This window comes from Panthera leo, chromosome D4, assembly GCF_018350215.1.
Source record: "Panthera leo isolate Ple1 chromosome D4, P.leo_Ple1_pat1.1, whole genome shotgun sequence".
In the NCBI taxonomy this organism is placed as follows: Eukaryota; Metazoa; Chordata; class Mammalia; order Carnivora; family Felidae; genus Panthera; species Panthera leo.
In genome coordinates, this window is record NC_056691.1 from 82748759 (window position 1) to 82773788 (window position 25030).

Genomic DNA, 25030 nt, shown 5'->3' on the forward strand with positions numbered 1-25030 from the left:
AATGATCAACTCCCTCAGAGTTAATAGTTTCTCCCTAAGAGATTCATCTCTCTTTTCAACTTAGAGGTATGTTTTGGAGAAAAGGAAGAAACACACGGAGGGGCTTAAAGCAAAACCTTTTAAATTCTTTGTCATAAAAGCTGCAGAGTAAACTACATTTCCTTTACTAATCCTTCCAACGCTTGTTAAACTTGAGTGGGCTGACAACTTTGCCACGGCAATCACATTTTGGTTCCTAACAAGTTAAAGAAAAATACTCTGGCTGTACTAAATTGTATTACCATCTTCCTTGAACACCAAGTGAGAATTTATGCTGCCTTCAAAAACTGTTGAAAGAGACACTCCCTAGGGAGAAATAACTTTTGGCACATTGCTCAGAAAGCTAAAGTTACAAAAGCAGGCTAAAATATCTCTTTCACCACACATATTTTCATTCTCTCTCTCTCTCTTTCTCTCTCTCACATACACACGCTCACTCACTCACCAACACATAAACACGAAAACATGCTATGCCCTCTATAGGAAGCAGAGTATGGGCATAGGATCGGCCTTGGAAGATCCTTACTTTAAAGGCCACATTGTGGAAAACTTCTAAATTAAGTATACGAGGCGGTTTTGTCGTTGTCGTTTTGTTTTGTTTTTTTTTAACGTAGCTTCTCCATGTTTTTGGAAATACATTAACAAAACTCCACATTGCTTCACCAAATACACACACACAGAAAATTCTTATCGAGTGTTCCAAAGACTAAGTTGTCCGAGCGAGGAAAAATATGGGTGTCCTTTTGTGTCAGTAGGATAAGAGTGGAAAACAATAATTTGATGTGACAGAAGAAAGAAAACTAACAAGGCACTGTTCATTATTTTGCTGTTAGTGTTTGATTCAGTCCGCACAGCAATCTTAAGCATTATCAAACTCATATTTGCAATTGAGGAGACTCAGCAAAAATGATGAAGAACTTCCTGAAGGCCAGAATGCTATTATTAGTTGTGGCCAAAATTCAGATGCCAAGGCCAGAGCTCCTGCCACTACACCCGCTGCCTCTCCAGAAGGAAAGGGTGGAGAAAGAGCTTTCAGTGAGACAAATTCCCATGATGCCAGACCACCAGGCAGTTTCCCAGGGGTGGCAGAAAAAGCCTAAAATGCAGAAAGTACGGGCTGCCGCTGAGGCCTTGGGTAAATGCCTCATTGTACTCTGGGAAGTCTGATGGACACTTACTAAATGAAGAGGAAAAGGCATTCCTCGCCTAGTGAGCCGAATGTGAGTGCGCCTTCCTTTAAACTTTTCATCCTGAGCACATCTGCTCACAGAAAAGGCAGAAAGAGCTCTTCCAAAAAACTGCTGGACAAAACTAAGACAACTCTTGCTTCTACCATAAATACCCTCCCCTAGTGCTGTCCAAGAATTTCCATTAAAAAACAGAATGTAGTGAATTGAACAGCCATTAGCTTACTGGACATGACTTATTAGTCTGCAATGAAACCGCAGAGATTAATCAAAATATCAAGGTTCACAGCAATCAAAGGATCCGATCATCCTCAACTTGGAATTGTGTTAATTCATTTTTCCAACAGATATAGCTACTACTATGCAGCACTCACTGTTCTAGGTGCTTGGGACGTATCAGTGAACCAAATAAAGATCTCTGGTCTTGTAGAACTGCCAGGCTGAGTGTGATTGTACAGGGTCTCCTCAAATTGATCTGGCTAAAAATCGTATTTTTATTAATTAAAAAAAAGTATCCCTCCATAGCTTGGCAAATGCTTTGCCTTCTGTCTGGAATCCCCTCCCCACCCCCACCCCACCACCTATCACACCACAGGCTTGTAACCAATATTGCTGGAGGAATGTAGGGTGATATAAAAAGATCTCCCTAAACAAAAAGGAGGAAATAGAACAGTGGTCAGCCTTAAATCGCAATTTAAATTGGTCTAGACCTGAGCTTTTATCCTGCATCAGATCCAGAGAAGCCCAAATAAAACCTGAGTCAACTCAATCCCCATTCAGCAAGAGAAAATAGGTCAGCTTGTTCCAGGGTCCACCCCAGGGATTAAGAATTTTTTAAAAACCTAAACCGGACTTGCAGGGGCGGCTGGAGGCAACAGAGAAACCTAGTCAAGCCTCCCAAAGGCCCTGGGCCTGGGCCTTCCTTAGATCCAGTCTTAATGCCCTTCTATCCCGAATACAGAAGGAAAGAACCTACAACAGGAGCAAGTGACATTACCCCAGTTCAGCCCCACAATGATCCTCAACTTTTAGTTCGAAGAATCAAAACAAACCCAACCTATTTTTCTTTAATGAAAGCTCAAACTGAGAAGTACTCATCCTATGTTTAATTCTTCAACTTTTATTTCTCATTTAACCTTTACAACAACACTAGGAGATACTATTATCGTCACCCCATTTTATGGTTTAGGAAACTAAAACAAAGAGAGAGATTACGTAATTTGCCCCAAATCACATAGGGATGGAAGTCATAAGTGGTGTAACTGAAATCTGAATCCAGATGATCTGATTCTAAAAACCATGCTCTTAGCTAGATTTTGCTGATTGTATGTTTGAAATTTGGGGCGGGGGAGGGGGGCGGGGGGAGGCAGGGAAGAAACTCTTATTAACGAAAATATTTGGTAGGAAGAGGGAATAAGGTAAATGTTTTGCTTAGTTGATTTTCTACCTCACTAACAGCCACGATGAAAACATCCTTCACTCCAGTCTTTATAGAAAATCTTTCCCAAATTCTTTTGTCAATTTTCCTTTCATATAAGCACAATCTAATAAAACTCTTTCCTTTCATGTTTTAGAACCCAGTTCCATCATTCTGAATATCAGTGATGATTACTGCTAAGAACAGAGAATTGAGCTACATATACATGAACTATACACCAAATTTCAGAAATGGGCTGTTAATTATTAAGTCCCTGATACCAGTTTATTTTCTTGGTATCTGGCTCGCCTCACAAAAAGCCAGTTCAAATAAGAAACTCTGGTAACTAAAATTGACCATTGTTTTTGTTAAAGTTTAACACGTAAGTAGAGGGAAAATATACATAAGTTAATCATTTGAAATTATCCAAAGTATGCTTTTCTGGAAACCCAGAGTATATCCTACATTTTCGGAAAGAGAAAACTGGTCACTCAGTTTTCTTTTCATCAAGTTTCAATCTTCATCATACTATTATTCTGGTATTTGAATGCTTTTTTTTTTTTTAATGTCTATTTATTTTTGAGAGAGAGAGAGAGAGAGAGAGGGGGGGGGGGGAGAGAGGGGGAGAGAGAGAGAGAGAGAGAGAGAGAGAGAGAGAGAGAGAATACCAAACAGGCTCTGTGCTGTGAGCACAGAGCCTGACTCAGGGCTCAAACTCACAAACCATGAGATCATGACCTGAGCAGAAATCAAGAGTCAGACACTTAACAGACTAAGCCACCCAGGTGCCCCTTGAACCCTTTCAAAAAGGAATTTAAATTAATTCTATCAGAAGGAAGATTTAATCTCTTAACAAAATCACAATTGCAGGAAGTTTTGTTGTTTGGTTTTGGTTTGGAGTTTAGGTTTTTTGTTTTTCATTTAAGTATAATGTTGAATTAAGTCACTCCAAGAATGCCTAATTTGTACAAGTGTCTATGTTAGACATTTAAATACATATTGTTTCTAATTTACAAAACAACCTGCCAAATAGATATAAGTCCCATTTAAACAATGGCCAAGTTAGAATTCAGTTTAATAACTTCCCCGAGGTCAAACAATTAGTGAGTGGCAGAAGAAATCTGATTTCAAAGCCTACAGTCTTTCCCATTACATTGTTTTTATTACAAATTATCCATGAAGATACTTAATGACATTGTTATAATCTAGACAGCAATTCATCTGCATCTATTTTCTCTTCAAATAAGGCTTTGTGATAGCATAAAATTCTAATGCCTGTGAACACATTAAAGGTAAGAAAACTGTCTTTAAATCAAGCAACTTATTACAGTTTCCTGCTGGGCAAAGCAAGCTCATAGTGAAATCTTCAGTAAAGCTTTCTTTTTCTAATGAAAGCCTCTGAGCACACCGCATGCTTTCAATGTAACATAAAGAAGGAAATGCAAAATGTGTTGTGAAATAATACCAGAGAAGTTCAAAAGCTGGAATACAATTTCCTAAAGGTTTAAAAAAAAAAAAAAAAAGTCTCTTAAGCATTTAAAATATGAAGTCTAGTTCCTGTTTTATAGAGCTTACACTCCACTTTCCAGAGAGTCTAGCACAGTGCTGAACCTAAATGTGAGTGCTCAAAGAATAAGTGATTAAAGAACTCTAAAAATTAGATGGATGATGATAAGATCTCAGTCACAGACTCCTGGGGAATCAGGCTTATATGGCAATTTTTGAAAAAGCTGAAGACCTATACTTTTAAGCACTGAAACATTTTGGTTGTAAATCTTTCCAAGCTAGATTATACATCTCACTGCTTTTCTGAAAAGAATATTTTGAATAAAACATTTTCTTGATGACTGCAATGGACATCTGTTTTGGCTGCCTAGCATCCATTCTCCCTTCTTCTGCTAACAGCACCAGATTTTCTCTGCAGAACTCCCCTGCCCCACTATCAGGCTACAGAATCCAGGTGGCACTGAACAGGCCCCACAGACATACTCCCTCAACACCCAACCAATATTTCAGAGTCCCCACCCAATCTCTTGGTGATTGGTTCACAGATCAGCCTATGACCCAAACTGGGCCTGTTACAGTCAGCCCTGGGACTATGGCTCAAAATAATGTAAGACCCTCTTTTTCCACTTGGGTGACTAGACTGATAGAATATAAACTTGGATTTGCCAGTAGCCATCTCTGGCACTGTATGGGAAGCACTTGCCCAGAAATGAACCCAACACACTAGACAGAAAACCAAGAGATAAAGAGGTGACAAATCTCTGAAAATGCAAGTAGATGACCTAGATGTACCAAAACCGAAAGCCAGCTTTACCACTAGGTTTCGAGGTACTGAGAAGCAAAAAATCCCCTCCTTTGCTCGAGCCAGATTTCACTGGGTTTCTGCCACTTAAACAAAAAGAATCCTAATACAATGATACAATGTCATCAACGTGATCAATAACCCTGCTGAGCAATCAATATAATAGAAAAATCCTTGGGGCACCTGGGTGGCTCAGTCTGTTGAGCTTCCGACTCTGGCTCAGGTCATGATCTCACGGTCTGTGCGTTCGAGCCCACTTCGGGCTCTGTGCTGACAGCTGGGAGCCTGGAGCCTGCTTCGGATTCTGTGTCTCCCTCTCTCTCTGACCCTCCCCCACTCATGCTCTGTCTCTCTCGGTCTCAAAAATAAATAAACATTTTAAAAAGTTTGAAAAAAAGAAAGAAAAGTCCTCAGGGCAAACCAAAGCACATAGGGCGTAAGTAAAGGGCTTTTCCGTGAATAAAAGATTTAAGTTTAAATGCATGGATTCTGAGAAATCTACTTTGGCTCATCACTTTTATTTACTTCCCATTTTTCAGCTGTGTTAGCTTGATTAACAATTGCTGAATAACAGAGTTCTATGCAGACATGAACTCTTGACTTAAAAGTAGTATTTTAAAATGTTACTTAGGTATACATCTAACAAATGTACAAGAACTACATGAGGAAAACTATAAAACTCTGATGAATGAAATCAAAGAACTAAATAAATGGAGAGAGACTGCACGTCCATGGATAAGACAACTCAATGTCAAGATGTCAGCTCTTTGTAATTTGATCTTAGACTCAACGCGATCACAATCAAAATATCAGCAAGTTACTTTCTGGATACTGACAAACTGACTTGAAAGTTTACATGGAGAGGTAAAAGACCCAGAAGAGTGAACACAATATTAGGGAGAACAAAGTTGGAAGACTGACACTGACTGACTTCAAGACTTACTATGAAGCTACAGTCACCAACACGAGACAGTATTGGCGAAACAATAGATCAAGAGAGAACCCAGAAAGAGACCCACATATAGTAACTGATCTTTGCCAAAGGAGCAAGTTAGTCCACAAATGATGCTGGAACAGGTGAACATCCACATGCAATCAATTGAATCTACACACAGACCTTCCTTACGCTCTTCACAAAAATTAACTCAAAATGAATCCTAGATCGAGGCACCTGGGTGGCTCAGCCAGCTAAGTGTCCAACTCTTGATTTTGGCTAAGGTCATGATCTCACAGTTTGTGGGATCAAGCCCTGTGTCGGGTTCTGCACTGACAGCAGAGAGCCTGCTTGGGATTCTCTCCCTCTCTGCCCCTCCCCTTTTTGTGCATGCGTGCTCTCTAAAAAACTTTTGAAAGTCTTCCTTAAAAAAATCGTTCATGGGGCGCCTGGGTGGCTCAGTAGGTTAAGGGTCCGACTTCCTCTCAAGTCATGATCTCACAGTCGCAGTTTGTGAGTTCGAGCCTCGCGTTGGGCTCTGTGCTGACAGCTGGGAGCCTGGAGCCTGCTTCGGATTCTGTGTCTCTGTCTCTCTCTGCCCCTCCCCACTTGTGCTCTGTCTCTATCAAAAATAAACATAAAAATGAAAAAATGTTTTAAAAAATCGTTCATAGATCAAAACATAAAACACACAAGTATAAAACTACTAGAGATAACATAGGCAAAAATCTAGATGACTCCAGGTCAAGGAATTTTAGATATACCACCACAGACATGCTCCATGAAAAAAATAACTGATAATCTAGACTTCTATTAAAATTAGAAACTTCAAAAATAAAAATAAAAATAAAAATAAAATTAGAAACTTCTGCTCTACCAAAGACACTGCCAAGAGAATGAAAAGACAAGCCACAAACTTGGAGCAAATATTTGCAAAAGACACATCTGATAATGAACTGTTATCCAAAATATACAAAGAACTCTTAAAACTCAATAAGAGGGGCACCTGGGTAGCTCAGTCGGGTAAGTGACTGACTCTTCATTTTGGCTCAGGTCATGATCTCAGAGTCATGACATCAAGCCCTGCATCAGGCTCCATGATGCGCATGGAGCCTGCTTCAGATTCTCTCTCTCTCCCTCTCTCTTCCCCTCCCCTACTCATGCACATGCTCATTCTCTTAAAAAAACAACAAAAAAAAAAAAAACCTCAGTAGGAAAACAATCCAATTTTTTAAAGTGAGCCCAACACCTTAACAGACACCTCACCAAAAAAGATATATAGATGGCAAATCAGCATGTGAAAGTTCCATATATGTCATCAGGAGACGCAAATTAAAACAAGATACCAGAGAGCCCGGGTGGCTCAGTCAGTTGGGCGTCTGACTTCGGCTCAGGTCATGATCTCACAGTTTGGGAGTTCAAGTCCCGCATCAGGCTCTGTGCTGACAGCTCTGAGCCTGGAGCCTGCTTCGGTTTCTGTGTCTCCCTCGTTCTCTCTCTGCCCCTCCCCTACTTGCTTGTTTGCTTGCTTGCTTTCTCTCTCTCTCTCTCTCTCAAAAATGAATAAACATTAAAAATTTTTTTAAAAATAAAACAAAACAAAATAAAACAAGATACCACTACACATGTATTAGAATGCCCAAAATCTGGAACACCGACAAAACCGAATGCCGGTGAGGATATGGAGAAGTAGAAACTCTTTATTCACTGCTGGCAGAATACAAAAGGGTCCAGCTACTTTGAAAGACAGCTGTGGTGGTTTCTTAAAAAAAAAAAAAAAAAAAAAAAAAAAAAAAAACTAAACATCCAGCAGTCACACTGGTATTTACCCAAAGAAGTTGAAAATTTACATCCACCCAAACACTTGCACGTGAATGTTTAGAGCACCTTTATTCATAATTGTCAAAACCTGAAAGAACCAAGATGTCTTTCAGTAGGTGAGTGGATAAATACTCTGTAGCACATCCAGACGATGCAGTGTGATTAAGCACTATATAGAAATGAGCTAGGAAGCCATGAAAAGACATGGAGTCACCTTAAATGTGTACTATTGAGGGACAGAAGCCCATCTGAAAAGACTACATACTGTATAATTCTAGCTATATGACCTTCTGGAAAAGGCCAAATCACGGAGACAATAAAAAAGGTCAGTGGTTGCCAGGCTAGGGGGTGCATGAAGGGATAAACAGGCAGAGCACAGAGGATTTGGGGGGCACTGAAAATACTCTGGATGATACTGTAATGATGGGCCCATGTTACTGTACATTTCTCTAAAACCACAGAATATACAACACCACGAGTAAACCAGGACATAAACAATGGACTTGGGGTGGTTACGATATGTCAGTGTAGGTTCTTGGATAGTTAACAAACGTCCTGCTTCGGTGGGGCATGTTGACAATGGGTGAGGCTGTGGAAGCCTGGGGTGGGGAATACGGGAAACCTCTGCAACTGCCTCTCAGTTTTGCAGTAAACCTAAACCTTCTCTAAAATAACTTTTAAAACAAATGATAAATAATAGCTCTCATTTACTAAGAATTTTCCATGTCTCATGCTCGGTGCACTCCCATTTGACCTTTCAACTAAATGAAGTAGGTACTATTAAGGCTTCCATTTTATAGTTGACAAAATGAGACTCAAACTGTATGTTGAGGGAACTAAAATCTGTATCAACAAACTTGCTGCTCACACGCATTTTATGGTTTAGTAGATCAATGAACTGCTGTTCCACCTAGAGGGCCAAAGGCCTTACACTGTGAACCACAAATGCAGCACGAATCATACTGCCACGAATTACCAAAAATCCTGAAACTCTCCTACACTGTAATTTACACCCAGATGGCCCCTAAATTGCACACTTTAGGATGAAATCTAGAATCAGCTTCAAATAACTAAATATTAAGAAAATATGTGGCTCAATTTCTGTGACTTTTTAAGAACAGCAATTCAAAGTCATTCTACCTCACCAATTTAGAGCATCAGCATAGTGTAAAAAAAAAAAGCATAAGCTTCAAGCAAGCATACATAATTAAGGTAAAACTCAAAATGTAATCTCAGTAGAGAAAGGCAACTTGAGAAGGGATTCAAAGATACAAAATGTTCTATTTCCTAAATTGAGTGGTGGTATGTACATTTTTGTTTATTCTTTAAGCTGTACTCACACATATAATTTGCATGACAGTTTTCATAAACTTGTGTAAAGAACACAGTCAGACTAGACTTCAAATCACAACTCTTGGGGGGGCATCTGGGTGGCTCAGTTCAGTTGAGCCTCTGACTCGATTTCAGCTCAGGTCACGATCTCACGGTTTGGGAGTTTGAGCCCCACTCCATGCTCACGGTGCAGAGCCTGCTTGAGATTCTCTCTCTCTCTCTCTCTCTCTCTCTGTCTGTCTCTCTATCCCTCCCCCACTTTCACACGCGTGAGCTCTCTCATAATAAATAAATAAGCTTAAAAATACACACACACCCATTCCAACTCTGTCCTTTGGACAAGTCACTTCTTATTTCTACGCTTTAATTACCCAATACTTATTGAGGGCCTACTATATGCCAGGTACTGTTCTATCTGCTGGAATATACAGATACAAGAAAGGAATTTCTGCCCACATGGAATGCTACTTTTCTTACCTGTATAATTCAGCTAATACTTTTTACTTCATTAGGTGGTAGGCAAAAGCTTTAACACAATGAGCTCAACTAGGCTCAACTATAGTTTAAAGAAATATTCCAACAATACTAAAACATAGGCACATTACGATTCTCAAAGGTATCCCTTTTGAAAATCAGCTTCAAAAGTACAATGAGGGGCGCCTGGGTGACTCATTTGGTTAAGCATCCGACTTCAGCTCAGGTCATGATCTTGAAGTCCGTGAGTTCGAGCCCCATGTCAGGCTCCCTGCTGACAGCTCAGAGCCTGGAGCCTGCTTCAGATTCTGTATCTCCCTCTCTCTCTACTCCTCCCCTGCTCGTGTTCTGCCTCTCTCTGCCTCTCAAATATAAAAAAAACATTAAAAAACTAAAAAAAAAAAAGTACAGGGAGATGAGGTTCCACATCTCTAGCCCAAGTAAGAGGTTTTCCAACAAGCATGTCAAGTACTTAGGAGTCAGGAAAAATTACGAAGACTTTTAGGGAATCCATATCTTTTGAGTGAGTGGTAATCTGTCCCTACATCACTGCCAATCATGGTTCATACCTTAATACTCCATAAAAATGGACTCACTTTCACCGAAAAATTCAAGAGAAGAAAAAGAAAGAAAAGCTAAAGTAATCATGCTGACTCGTTTAAAAAAACAACAAAAAGAAAGAAATCCTTGTACAGCTCATGAATGAAAACTGCCCTTCCCCTGATTTTCTGTACAAGCCTGATTTTTCTTCCCTCCCAATATCTGATGTTTCTAATTACTGCATATGCAGGTATTCTTAGCCAGTACTTTTTGGGACGATGCTACAAGAATGAAGTTAAAATCCTGATTTTACAACTTGGTGGTTGTCCAATCCAAGCAAGCAAATTAACCTTTCTGAGCCTCAGTTTCTTCAAAAATAAGAGCCATCTTATAGGGTTAAGGTGTAACAAAGTAATACTACGAAAAGCCAACTTTTGACTATGAAAAGTCAAATACTATGAAAAGTCAATACTATGAAAAGTCAGTAAAAGTCAGCTTACTTTATCACCACTCTTCAAAAGCTTGCTATGATTACATTACTGAAAAGAAGATAATAAATTTAGCTAGTACCTCTTATAGTATTTTAATCTGAAGTAAAACAACTCTCAAAGGGCTTTTCTTTTTTTTCCCTCCGCTCCACTTCTAAAGAGACAGCGTAAATTGTTATTTTTTTAAATCAATTTTTTAAAAATATCTAACAAAGTTGAGTGTCTACTGGGGTCACAGATCTAGGCGAAGTTCGTAGAATTAGGAGTCCTGCAAAGTGAGAGCTCAAATTCAGAATATAACAAATCAGGCTCATTCAATCCCTTCAGTTGGATGAGACTCAGTTTCTTCAGGATACTGCTGATCCAGAAATGGGAACAGATATTCAAGGGACATTGTAAAGCCAGGGTTTTTGTTGGTTTAACGTTAACGGATTAGAGCTGCAAACCTCAGCTAACCTCCTTCCGAGTTCCCACAAGTGTCTCAACTGGGCCGTCCACTTCTCTTTACCAACCGGCCCCTGGGCTACTGCCTTAGGACACTGGGCGGGGAGCCAACACCGCAGGAAGCCGGTGGGGGCACGAACAGCCTTGGAGAACCTGATGCTGCTGCCAGTCTCCGGGGCCAAGCGGCTGCCCACGCAGTGGCCCAGGGATGCCAGCTGTAAGGAGACACTTGTGTCTGGAATGCATTCCAGAGTTTCGGCATGGCCAGAACCATCTGATCATGGGACCGGCCGGCTCATCCCTCTTGCAAGAGCACCCTCTTCCGAGACCTTCTGTCAGACAGGCTGAACTCAGCTTCGGCAGCTTTCACGGCTCGAGATGGCTCTGTTCGTTTTCCGGGATCCCTGGGTAAAGGTGGGCTCTTGAACAAATGCATAAGTTGGGAGTACACAAAATGGGACATGGCCAAAGAAGCATAAAAATGAAGAGCAAAGTAGATCAAATCTCTACTCGAAATGTTCCAGCTTCTTTTTAAAATCACACACCTAAGTAGCGAGCACTGTACAGAGATGTCTGCCGGCATTATTTACAACAAGAGAACTCTGGAAACAGTCTAAAGATCCAATTATAAGTTACTATTGCTCATTAACATGATATAATAATTCACAGCAACTGAAAGGATTTTCACAAAACTATACAAATAATTTCAGAAAAAGCTTAATGATTTGGGGGAGATGGCAAGGAAAACACACATACAGCAGGAGTTCGGGGAAAAAGTTTATAGGTGTTATTTATACACACCCACCCACAAAAGAAGACTACAAGGAAATAAGTATACCAAAACATTAACAGTGTTTACCCACTGAGTGAGGATTTTTCTCTAATTTTTCAAAAATGTCTAAATTGTACGCATATTCAAAACCCAATCAGAAAACTACTAAAAATTTAAAGAGAAAAAAAAAAAAATCAACCACACAAGCTAGGATAATCAGTCAATATGTACTCAAATAACCTGAGAAAATTTTTAGGTTTTTTTTTTTATTTACAATGAGGATATAACATACCACAGTATAAGAAAAATTGTAAGAATGAAACTCCCACAGAAGTTTATAGAACAAAATGTATACTAAATCCTCCAATTAAAGGCCCGTAAAGTAGTTTCAGTGCTTTCTAACCCACCTTCTCACAGCAGGGAATTAATCCCTCTGGGGGATGCAAACAAACTTCAAAGAGAAGATTATGCCCAGACACCAGTACTGTAGAGCATAAGGTTTATACCTAAGTTTGCTCAGATACTTTGGCAGAGATCAGAGATGCAGATCCAAGGAACAAAGACTAATCTTAAGGGAGATTCCTTGTAATCATTTAAAGTGGCAGACAATAATACACTCAATAACATCAGAAAAAGGCAAACATAGTAAGTTTTATTAAAAACAAGAAGATTGTAGAAATAGACAAAGGGTACCTTAAATCAAATACTAAGTGACAGCTTAGTTCCTGGTAATAGCAAGTAAGAAGTCTTACAAATTCCCAAAGAAAGCGAGCGGCACCGTGAGTTCGGTTTGTGTTCCCAAACCCTACGGGCACAATGTTTCCAAGGTGTCCCATTCAGTGTCATGGGTCTTGATGCACTAAGTGAAACTGACAGATCACATGTCCCTTCCATGGATGTCATGGGATACTCTTCAGAGCACAGCACACAGAGAGCTTATGATACATGTCTTTTGTAATGTAGACATGTAATCGAGGGGAAAAGAACTGTTTTTAAAGTTTAGTAATTTTTCTTACTGCCCTTTCTCACATCTGTCATTTCTGTGGGGGAATTTTTTTTTTTTTTTTAGGTATGATTTTGAAGTACCTGATCATTTTTTTTCTATGATTTTATTTTTGAGTAATCTCTACACCCAGCATGGGGCTCAAACTTACAACCCCAAGATCAAGAGTTGCACACTCTACCCAACCAGGCACTCCTAGAAGTAAGTACCTGATCATTTCCTTAAGATGTTTTAAGTAAAGGAGTAGCAGATCCCAGTAATTCATCCTTATTTAGTTTCCCAATTTTTTTTTAAAGTAGGCTCGGGGCACCTGGGTGGCTCAGTCGGTTGGGCATCCGACTTCAGCTCAGGTCATGATCTCACAGTCTGTGGGTTTGAGCCCCACGTCGGGCTCTGTGCTGACAGCTCAGAGCATGGGGCCTGCTTCAGATTCTGTGTCTCCCTCTCTCTCTGCCCCTCCCCTGCTCATGCACTGTCTCTGTCTCAAAAATAAACAAAAACATTTAAAAAAAATTTTTAAGTAGGCTCCATGCCCAGTGTGGGGCTTGAACTCACAACTCTGAGAACAAGAGCTGCATGCTCTACTGACTGAACCAGCCAGGTGTCCCTATTTAGTTTCCCATTTTTTTTTTTTTTTTTTTGAAGCAGGGGGGAGCAGAATGAGAGGAAAGGAGAGAATCTTTTTTTTTTATGGTTATTTATTTTTGAGAAAAACAGTGAGCACACACACACACACGTGCGCTCGTGAGTGGGAGTGAGTCAGAGAGAGGGAGACAGAATCTTAAGCAGGCTCCACGTCCAGCGCGAGCCTGAGCCCTACGTGGGACTCCATCTCACAACCTTGAGATCATGACCTGAGCCGAAATCAAGAGTCAGACACTTAACTGACTGAGCCACTCAGACACCCCCAGTTTCCCAATTTTTAAATCAGCTAGTCACCTAATAGAAAACTAAAATCCTTAATAAAGACTTAAAGGCAAAACTATAAATTTCTTAGAGGAAAACACCTTCATATCTGGAGGGTAGGAAAATATTGATCAACTCTACTACATTAAAATCTAGACGTTCTGATCAAAGGTAACATAAAGAGAGTGAAAAACCATACAGTGGAAGAGGATATTCCTAATATCCATAATTAGGATAATTATGGCATCCATAAGACAAAGATAATCTTATAAATCAATGAGGAAAAGGCAGAAAACTCGGTAAGAAAAATTAGCAAGAGACTTGAACAGGCACTTTAAAAAAAGAAGCTATTCAAGAGGCCCATAAACAAAAGGTGCTTGGTTTCATTAGTCATCAGGAAACTGCAAGTAAAAACAACAAGGAGATACTGCTAAAGAACCATCAGCTTGGCAAAAATCAACACATCTAATCGTACGAAGGACTGACAAAGTTGTAGGCCCATAAGGAGTCTCAAACACTGCTGGAGGACGTATAGACTAGCACAGTCAATTCTGAAAAACAGTTTAGTATGATCCAGTAATTAAGTATGGTATCCATCCTAAGGAAATATACGTTTAAGTGTGCCAGGATTCATGTATAAGGAAAGATCACGGAAGTATTGCTTCGGCAAATAACAGCAAGTGTTTTCAACAGTGGAATGGATAAAATGGATATGATCCTAATGTGCATTGACAGTAACGAAAATGAATGTTGTGCTACACACAACATGAAGGACCCTACAAACATAGTCTTGAGCAAAAAAGCAAAACTCCACAAAAAAAATCATCCTATTTCTATAAAATTCAGAAACAGGCACTAAGTTCTATTTTTCAAGGAGGTATCCTTATGTTGTAAAACTAGAAAGAAAAACAAAGAAATGATTATCCTAGAAGTCAGGATAGTTGTTACCTCTAGAGAAAGCAAAGGAGGTACCTCTGGGGTGCCAACCAAACCCACCTCCAACATTTACAGGGCCTCAGCAAGAGTACGAATAGAGGCCCACATACCCCATGGGTAAATATTTAAAAGATATGAAGCAAGCTTACAAACTATTACATAAAATCTGATCTATCCTCCTATCATGACAAACATACCTTTATAATTGCCTGGAAAGACAGACTCATACAGAGAATTTTTGGATTCCTTAGCATTCCATGCAGAAACATGGTGGTACAGAGAGAAACAGCCACTGGCCCACTGCTCATCACCCCCTTCTCCATCCCACACTGCCAAGGACCTCGCACCTCCACTCACAAGTCCAAGCTCCACCCCATACCCTACTCTCCACAAACAGCCACACTTAGGCCATCTCTTGTCTACACCAGCAGCCTAGTCCACCCTCAGAAGGACGGACCCTAGGAAAGGGACTCACACAGGCTCTGGAAACAAGCTCAGAGCCATGTGGGCAAGAAATTCTGAGATCCTAGGTACTTAAGTGTGGTCTACCATGGAAGGGTTCAGGCTCTAAGTGGGCATGTCCCATGGGCTCCACAGACTCTCTGCCCCACAGAAGATGGCCAAAGCAAGGCCCACTGAAGCACAGGGCCAGGGAAGAATTCCTCTTGCCAGGAACAATATTTCCTTAGACCCATGCAACATTTTATTTCTTAGCCTGGACAGCAGTAACATGGGCACTGACTTGCTAATTGTTTGTTAAAATGTACATATAAGTTTCATGTACTTCTTGCCACAAATAATGGGATAGGCATCATGTGCATGCTGATCTGATACACAATATCACAAAGAGACCCCTGCCAAAATCCATAACCTGAATCTAATCATGAGATGATCAGATCCAAATCTAGGGACTTTCTGCAAAACGACAGACCTAACTTCTTCAAAATGTGTCTGTCGTAAAAGGTAAAGAAAGACTGCAAAACTATTCTTTACTGAAAGAAACAAAATACATGTGAAACTGAATGGACTGCATGATCCTGAATCGGATTCTGGATCAGAAAGGAAAATGCTATAAAGGATACTACTGGGACAACTGATTACATTTAAATATGGACAACTGACATTATATCAACATTAAATTCTCTGATTTCAGTAATTGTACTAGAGTTATGTAAGAAAATTCTTAGGAGATATATGGTGAAGTAGTTAGGGGTAGAGGGTCACTATGTCTGCAACTTATTCTCAGATGGCTCAGCAAAAATAATATGTATACACTACAGCGTGTTAAAGCAAATATGACAAAATGGTAACAACTGATGAATCCAAGGAAAGGGCATACGCACTTGACCATTCTTATAACTTTCATTTTTTTTTTAATATTTTCATAATAAGTTCTCAAAATACAATAAAGGGTTAAACAAGAAAGACGTTGTCTATGGGAAGAGGAACTAGGTGACTGGGTAAGAGAATTATGATAAAGACTTTGCATTTTGCCTATTTTTCCATCATATTGGTATGTTTCACATTTTGTTCATATTCGAAAAAAATTTCATCTTAACTTCAGGGGTGGGGGGGGAAGAAATCCTAGAACATTGCAAGAGGAAATATTAGCAACTGCAGAAATAAGAAAAGGTTTGTCCTTAAATCTGTCAAATCATAGCCATCATCAAATGGTCACTCTGTAAAGTCAGCCTACCGAGAAGCTGCTGCCAGGGCATACCTAATAGCAGATGCAGAATAAGAGGCATAACTTGACATGGATATTAACATTCTACTTCTGGAATGACCACAAATTTGTAACATGTTTCACAGCCTTCATTCCATAATCCAGAAAGTGAAGCACACAGTTATCTCACTTTTGATATTAAGAGAAATTGATGCATTTTAATATTAGTGACCTTCTGCAAAGCCCTGCAGGTGACATGAAGAGACGTGCCCAACATGGTCACTGCCCTCAACTTAGCAGAGTAAAGAAGACTTGAACCAAAAATCTTGGTTATCCTACACAGTAGCTATGTGATCTTGGGAAGTTATTTGACCAGAGATTCCATTTTCTCGTAGGTATAATGAAGATGCCACCCAGCTACCTTTAGAGGGCTGTTGTAAGGATGGACTATGTACGTCAAGCACATAGGACAACAGAACAACAGAGACTGAACGAAAGGTAGCTATGTTGGGAGTGTTACAGTCTAACATAATGAAATTGAAAATCTTGCATAGCCAATTAAGAGCATAACTATCACTGGAATCATGATTATTCCAAGTTTCTAATCCAAGTAAATTCACTCCCCTTAAAACACCAAGTAATATAACACAATTGTCTGTGTGTGTGGACCAAGAGTTGCTCCCTGACATACCTCTGGCAAATGCATCACTCTCTTACTCACCAAGAAAAAGAGCACTAGGTTAGAGGGTTATTTTTTTCTCATTAACCAAGAAAGATTTTAGGTTGAGAAATAATATACTCAGCCTTTGCAAGATACTCTTACTTTATCAAGACCCTGTTTGTCCAGGAATACATGTCCAAATTATTCCAAAAACTAAAGCCAGAGGAGGTACTTCCTTCAACTAATTTCCAACCTTCTTTTACCGGCAGACATAAAACTTATACTACATTAAATCCATTTCAAACATCTCCTTCCAGGGGCGCCTGGGTGGCTCAGGTCACGATCTCGCGGTCCGTGAGTTCGAGCCCCGCGTCGGGCTCTGTGCTGACAGCTCAGAGCCTGGAGCCTGTTTCAGATTCTGTGTCTCCCTCTCTCTGACCCTCCCCTGTTCATGCTCTGTCTCTATCTCAAAAATAAATAAACGTTAAAAAAAAATTTAAAAAAAAAAAAAAAATCTCCTTCCAGTTTAGTGGCCGCGATTGCCCTTTATATTATTTTGTAACCTAATTCTTAGCCTTCCTCATTAGCAAGGTGACAATAGTTCATATTAAACAGCTGACTTCCAGGCATCTGTGAAAGATACAAACCGAAACCCGATGGTTACAATGAAAAGAGCCATGTTTCAAGCCTCTTATAGCAGTGACTCTAAATTGTTCACTGTGCTTATTCTCCATTCCTTGGGATGATGCGGGCACATATAAAAAGAAAAACAATTAAACATAAAGATAAACCACTGTTTGAAATATCTGCATACCCCACATGCACAGCTATCTCACACAATAAACATATCATAATGGAATGTGCAAATACCTGAAAGAGTGCCACCTGTCCTAGGATAGGCCACTTCAACATACACTTCAAACGTGGTCTCTGGGTTCTGCCTACAAAAGAAACAGATCGTGATTACTGACAAGGATTGAGGCAGCGTGATATAGAACATGTGGGCTATGGTATAAAACAGACCTTCATCAAAATCATTAGCTCCACAACTTAATAGCTTTGGCCAAGGTCCTCAGCTTCTCTGAGCCATGCCCTTCCTCATTTATAAAATGAAAATACCTAACCAGAAGAATTATTGTGAAACTTAAAACACACAAAAACTGTCTAGGTTCAATGCCAGGCAAATAACAGGCTAGCCATTATTATGATTCCATAGGTGTCATATTTTGAATTTACACAGCTGTATCTCCAAAGCCACAGGAAGAATTCTGAGGAAACTCAAACCCAGGCAACACTAGCACAAAGTAGCTTTCCCACATATTCCAGGATACAATACATATGATGAAGTCAGCTTGCTTATTTTCACTTAAAGACTGAAACAAGAGAAACAGTACCCTACACCACTAGGCTATTACGAAGACAAGATGCTAATCTAAATAAAAGATACCATTCCTGGGGCACCTGTGTGGCTCAGTTGGTTAAGCGTCTGACTTCGGCTCAGGTCATGATCTCACAGTTTGTGAGTTCGAGCCCCGTGTCGGGCTCTGTGCTGACAGCTCGGAGCCTGGAGCCTGCTTCGGATTCTGTATCTCCCCCTCTCTCTACCCCTCCCCTGCTCATGCTCTCTCTCAAAAATAAACAAACACTAGAAAAAAAAATTTTCTTAACGTAACATTCCCACAAAGGGGGCTTCACCAGTATCGGTAATGGCAAGCATATGAGTGTTCATTATTATATCCTTTTACCTCTTTATGTCATAAATATTTCATAATAAGTTTGAAAAAGATCACAGCACTAACAGGATATTAACAGTAGTTAATTCTGAGTGACGAGAACATTGGGTTATATTGTCTTTGAATTTTCTCTTTGATTCTGAAACTATAGTAAAAAGGTATTTCCAGATTGGGACACTTGGGTTGCTCAGTTAAGTGTCCACTCTTGATTTTGGCTCAGGTCATGTTCTCTCACAGTTCGAGAGATAAAGCCTCCGAGCTGCTTGGGATTCTCTTTCCCTGCCCCTCCCGCACTCGCACTCTTCTCTCTCCCTCCCCCACCCCCTCCCTCTGTCAAAATAAACATTTAAGGGGCGCCTGGGTGGCTCAGTAGGTGGAACATCCGACTTAAGCTCAGGTTATGATCTCCAGGTCCGTGAGGTCTGAGTTAGAGTCCCACATCAGGCTCTGTGCTGACAGCAGAGCCTGGAACCTGTTCTCACTCGCTCTCTGTCTCAAAAATAAACATTTAAAAAAATGATTAAATGAAATTCAGATTGACTAAATTCCAGATTGACTGAAAATCGTTCAGAAGAAAATGTTATACTTTTAATTTTTAATGTTTATTTACTTTTGAGAGACAGAGCGTGAGTGGGGGAGGGGCAGAGAGAGAGGGAGACACAGAATCCCAAGCAGGCTCCAGGCTCCGAGCTGTCGGCACAGAGCCCGACGTGGGGCTCGAACTCACAAACCGTGAGATCATGACCTGAGCCGAAGCCGGACACTTAACCAAACACTAGCCACCCAGGCGCCCCAAAAATGTTATACTTTTAAATGTCTGTAACTGAATTGTATTCTAAACCTGACAAGGCTCAGAGAAGAAACTGAGTCACCTTGTCAGTTCTAAGGGTTAATTTCAATCAAATAAATACTTTGAATTTGCTCAGTATACTCCACGTTTCAAAATAACTCTCATTCATCTCATTTCAACCTCATTATAATCCTATGAGGGCAGGCGGATCAGTTATTATTCTTCTCAACATACAGGTGAGGAACCTGAGGCAAAAAGATTCTATGTGACCTGCCAGTGGTCAGAATTCACCCTCCTGGTGCACAAATTCTGTGCTCCACTGATTCTAAGATGAACTTTTTCCCCACATTTGCACACCTCTTACAATCTATTGCATCTTACAATGCTAAATGGCAGCATTTTTTTTTCTTTCTTAGTAATACATATAACAGTGCATTTTACAAATAATGGCATCTTAGATTCAATAAAATATGTTAATACTCCCTCTTCTTAGAAGTAAGAGAACTCTGTTTTATCGATCAAGGGTCTATTTAGTTGTCTTGTGAAGATCATCACTCCTTCACTAAAGAGAAACTTTAAGATTTTGCTTTAAATAAGTACCTACAGTGAAAAGAGTTGGCTGCTCTAATGTTCAAGGTATTTAAATACACATTGTCAAACATAATTTTAAAAGCAGATAGTAAAGCAGACTATTTTATTTGAAAAGCTGAATAAAACAAAGTAAACTGAAGTTTTAAAAGAGCCTGAAGGGGCGCCTGGGTGGTTCAGTCAGTTAAGCTTCCCACTTTGGTTCAGGTCATGATCTTGTGGTCAAGGAGTTCGAGCCCTGTGTCAGACTCTCTGCTGACAGCTCAGAGCCTGGAGCCTGCTTCAGATTCTGTGTCTCCCTCTCTCTCTGCCCCTCCCCTGCTCATGCTCTCTCTCTCTCTCAAAAATAAACAAACATTAAAAAAAAATTTTTTTTAAAGAGTCTTAAAATTTTTTGTGCTTTTTTCCCTGCAGGAGGGTACAAAAAGCTCTACCAGGTCAGCATCCTACAGCCACCAAATATTGTGGAAAATGTCATATGGAAACATGCCTCTGATTCAAAGGATCTCAAAGTGGAGTGTTTGATGAAAGAAAAGGAATGTTCTTAGGTCATCTAAAGAACATCAGAAAGATTCCTTCTAAGACCTAAACAAAGCTTTCTTAAGCCTATTTTGCAACTGGTTTTATTTCATCTCAAAATTTCATTTGGAAAATTAAAATAACAAATAATGCGCATAGAAAGGTGTTACATACCAAAGTTTTAAACACTGGAGCTCTGATACACTAACCTGTGCCACTAGCTTGAAGCATTTTGTACAGACCTACTAAGTGAAGACTGTCCTAACGTTGTCTATACTGTCTCTGCTGCTTCTCCTCCCTTTCTCTAATCCACTTCAACCAGGCTTCTGAACCCACCACAACACTGCAACAACTTGTCACGATTACCAATGACCTCCACATTGCTAAAATGTGCTAAAATGACCAATTCTCAGGGTTTGTCTTAATCTCTCAGCAGCATTTGACGCAGGTGATCGATTTTTCCCTACTTGAAACACTTTCTTCTCTTGCCTTCCAAGATATCACTCTCTCTATTGGTTCTCTTCCTACCTTACTGGCTGCTCCGTTACTAATCCCCTTGCATTAGGGTAATGCAAGAGAGGGTAAGCTCTCCTACCCTCGAATCTAGTCCTGGACCTCTCCTGGTCTCCACTCATTACTTAAGATGATCTCATTCAGCCTCATGGCTTTAATTACCATGCAAATACTGACAAGCCCCAAAATCATGTCTCCAACCTTCCCCGACTCCAGACTCCCTTATTCAACTGCCTACTCAACATCCCCACTTGGATAGACATTAGAAGCATTTCTAATTTAACAAATGGTGCTTTTCTTCCTTAAATCCGCATCACCTGAAATCCACCAATTATTCAGACCAAAAAAAACTTGCTATCATCTTTGACTCCTCTGTTCAATATACCACAATCATTTGCATGTCATAATCAGCCAATACCATTGGTTTGATCTTCAAAATATATCCAGAATCTGAATGCTTCTCAGCATCCCAACCCTACTATCCTTGCCATGTCACCATCATCTCACCTCGATGACTATAATACTCTCCTGATCTTGCTTCCTCTCTTGCCCTCCTTCAGTCAGATTTCACCTCAGTGGCCAGTAATCCATTTATTGTAAAGGTCAGTTTATGTTAGGCCTGTGCTCAAAACCTCCCCAAAGTGTTCCATATCACACAAAGTCAAAGTCAAGTCTTAGTTCTGGCGATGGATGATGGGGATGGTTGCACAAGATGCACATATTTCAAACTACTGAACTGTACACTACAGAAATGGTTAAGATGGTCAATTTTATATGTATTTTATCCTAATTAAAAACAAAACAAAACAAAACAAACCTACAACCCAGCAATTGCACTACTAGGCATTTCTCCACGGGATACAGGTGTGCTGTTTCAAAGATACACATGCACCCCCATGTTTATAGCAGCACTATCGTCAATAGCCAAAGTATGGAAAGAGCCCAAATGTCCATCGATGGATGAATGGATAAAGAAGATGTGGCACATATATACGATGGAGTATTACTCAGCAATCAAAAAGAATGAAATCGTGCCATTTGCAACTACGTGGATGGAACTGGAGGGTATTATACTAAGCGAAATTAGAGAAAGACAAAAATCGTATGACTTCACTCATACGAGGATTTTAAGAGACAAAACAGATGAACATAAGGAAAGGGAAACAAAAATAATATAAAAACAGGGAGGGGGACAAAACAGAAGAGACTCATAAATATGGAGAACTGAGGGTTATGGGAGGGGGGATGGGCTAAATGGGTAAGGGGTACTAAGGAATCTACCCCTGAAATCATCTAGCATATGTTGCACTATATGCTAACTAATTCGGATGTAAATTTAAAAAAATAAAAAATAAAACAAGTTAAAATTAAAAAAAAAAAAAAATCAAACAAAACTGGGGCACCTGGTGACTCAGTCTTTTGAGTGTCCAATTCCTGATTCCAGCTCAGGTCATGATCCCAAGGGTCCTGGGATCAAGCTATGTGTTGCATTGCACATGGAGTCTGCTTAAGATTCTCTCCCCCTCCTCCTTCCCCACTTACGTGCACATGTGTGCACACACACACTCACTCTAATAGAAAAAAACTAAAAAAAACTGAGGAGGGGAAAAAAAGTCCTTACAAGGGTCTACATGATCTGGCCTGTATCTCTCCAACTTCATTTCGTACATTTCCCCTGTGCTCACTGCACTCCAGCCACACTGGCCTTCTTCCAGCTCCTCAAACACACCGAACTCATTCCTATCTATAGTCTTCGCATCGATCTTCATACGGGTGACCCTTCCTGCCATTCAAAACTCAGCTTCTACTTGACCTCCTCAGAAAGGCCTTCCCCAACACATTCTCTACCATCTAATTTTAATTTTCCACAGCATACCTGTCACAATCTAGATCACTGTCAGTTTCCCTCCTTTGAGTGTAAACTGCAGGAGAGCAAGGATTTCATTGATCATACCCACTAGTGTTTCCCAGGTACCTAAACAGTGCCTGGCACATTAATCAGAATCAAACACTAAGTAGAAGGAATAAAGGAAGTACAGACTAGCCTTCCTGGGGTCTGAAAGATTTCAATAAATGACAGAAGTGATTATACACTTCCATGATTGTCAAAATGTGAAAAGAGAGATTTCCAGCCCCCTCCAGAGTTTGGGGGCTGGGGGGGGGGGGAGGGGGGAAGCAGGGTAGGACCCAAGCATAAGCATTTCTAACGAGTACCCAAGTATTTGTTTACTAACAGGTAACAGCGACGCTGCTGGACTAGTGATCTCACTCTAAGAATGAACCATTGATCTAGTTAAATGGAACTCTTCTTCCAAATAATTTAGTACACACAACATAAAATAATCCTAAGGTCTACCTCAAGAATCCATCATTTCCACAGCGCTTTTGCAATAAAATAATTTCAAAGAAAAGCAGCATTTGTAGAAGCACTGAAGCTTACTCCTCTTCTCTTGCTACCCATGGTTACTGCCTCATTCTAATGAGTAATAATAAAACTACCTAAGTTTTTCACTCAGTTCAAATAGCTGCCAGAGTTCTTATTACATGGAGCCAAAGATTATGACAGTTTCTTTAAAAAAAAAAAAAAAAAAAAAAAAAAAGGCAAAAAGCTGACTAAAAACACTAAGAACAAATTGGACTATAATTATAAGTTATAGTCATGCTTATCCATGATCACTTACATGTTGCCTTATGGAAGAAGTGGTGACTAATGTTGTGACAAGTTATATAACATACCAACAAATATACATAAGTTATTTTAAGGGCCAGTGAAGCCAATGCAGATGGAAGCATTTTCTATTTCTCTGCAAATCAAAAAAACAAAAAAAACAAAAAACAAATTTAAAAGTGTCTCTTCTAAATGCAAATGGCCAAGAGACTCTTAATATTTTCATTAAGCCTATAAACAACTAAGCCTATAACACTTTCCAGAGAGTCTCTGGGACTACCTTGAGACTGCTTATTTCCTCCATTACTCTTCAAGATGCTCAATATTTTTAACTACTTGGCTAAAGGAACCGAAAATCCTATTTCTGTCCTATTAACACTCACTGCTAATTCAGTACACGTAATGATGCTGAGAATACCATATTCGGAGCCAATTTTCCAATATGGACCCAAGTTTTCCCAGAACACTTCATGATCTAGCTTAACATATTACCATGGAAATGTCCTGGTTCTGCCATGATATCCCACTACTAATTGCCTTACATTCGTATACCTCAATGATCTGGAACCCTGCCCACCTGCCAACCAGTATTTTTGCCACCCACCCTGATCTCCTGCAGTCTTGTACCCGAACATCCAGCTGGACAGAACTACTCGCAGCCGTCTGAACAAACCATGCTCTGGTTCTCTAATAACATCGTTACTGCACACTTCCACTAGTGACTGTTTCTATGTGCCAGGCGTGATGCTAAGCACTTTGCGTGCATTATCTCAGTTAACCTTCAACCACCCTGTACGTGTTGTTGTCCCATTTAAAGAGGAGGTACCGACACTCAGAGGATAAACTAACCACAGTCAAAGCAAGGGAGCAGCTGAATCAACACGGAGCAGCCAAAGGATGATCGAACCACTTTACCATTCGACATTATTCAGGTGCTCTTCTGGGAGGAATAGTCTTTCCGGTCTTTTGCCCTTGACAAATGCACTCATCAAGCCTCGGCTCAGCACTTCCTCTTTTCTGGGAAGCCTTCCTCAATGCCCCATACCCATAACCCAGTCTGGGTAGAGCCCCTCCTCTACCTTCCCAGGGCTCACTGTGCTTCCCCCACTCTTGCTGTTCTTACCACATTCCACTCTGATGCAATTACAATTGCCCGAGGGGCTTTTTTTCAAAGATTATTTTGAGAGAGCGCGTGCGTGTGCCCATGCACACAAGCAGGTAAGGGGCAGAATCCCAAGCAGGCTCCACGCCATCAACACAGAGCCCAACATGGGACTCAAACTCAAAAACC

General features: G+C 40.2%; 1 protein-coding gene across 4 annotated transcripts in view; it reads right to left on the bottom strand.

Moving 5' to 3' along the window:
- The window catches only part of DENND1A (DENN domain containing 1A), a 508975-nt gene that overhangs the window by 448179 nt on the left and 35766 nt on the right, over nucleotides 1–25030 (bottom strand). For all 4 annotated transcript variants that reach the window (XM_042912620.1, XM_042912618.1, XM_042912619.1 and 1 more), the window contains one exon: nucleotides 17799–17869. In XM_042912620.1, the coding sequence (XP_042768554.1) occupies nucleotides 17799–17869 (71 nt within the window). The remainder of the gene's footprint in view (nucleotides 1–17798; nucleotides 17870–25030) is intronic.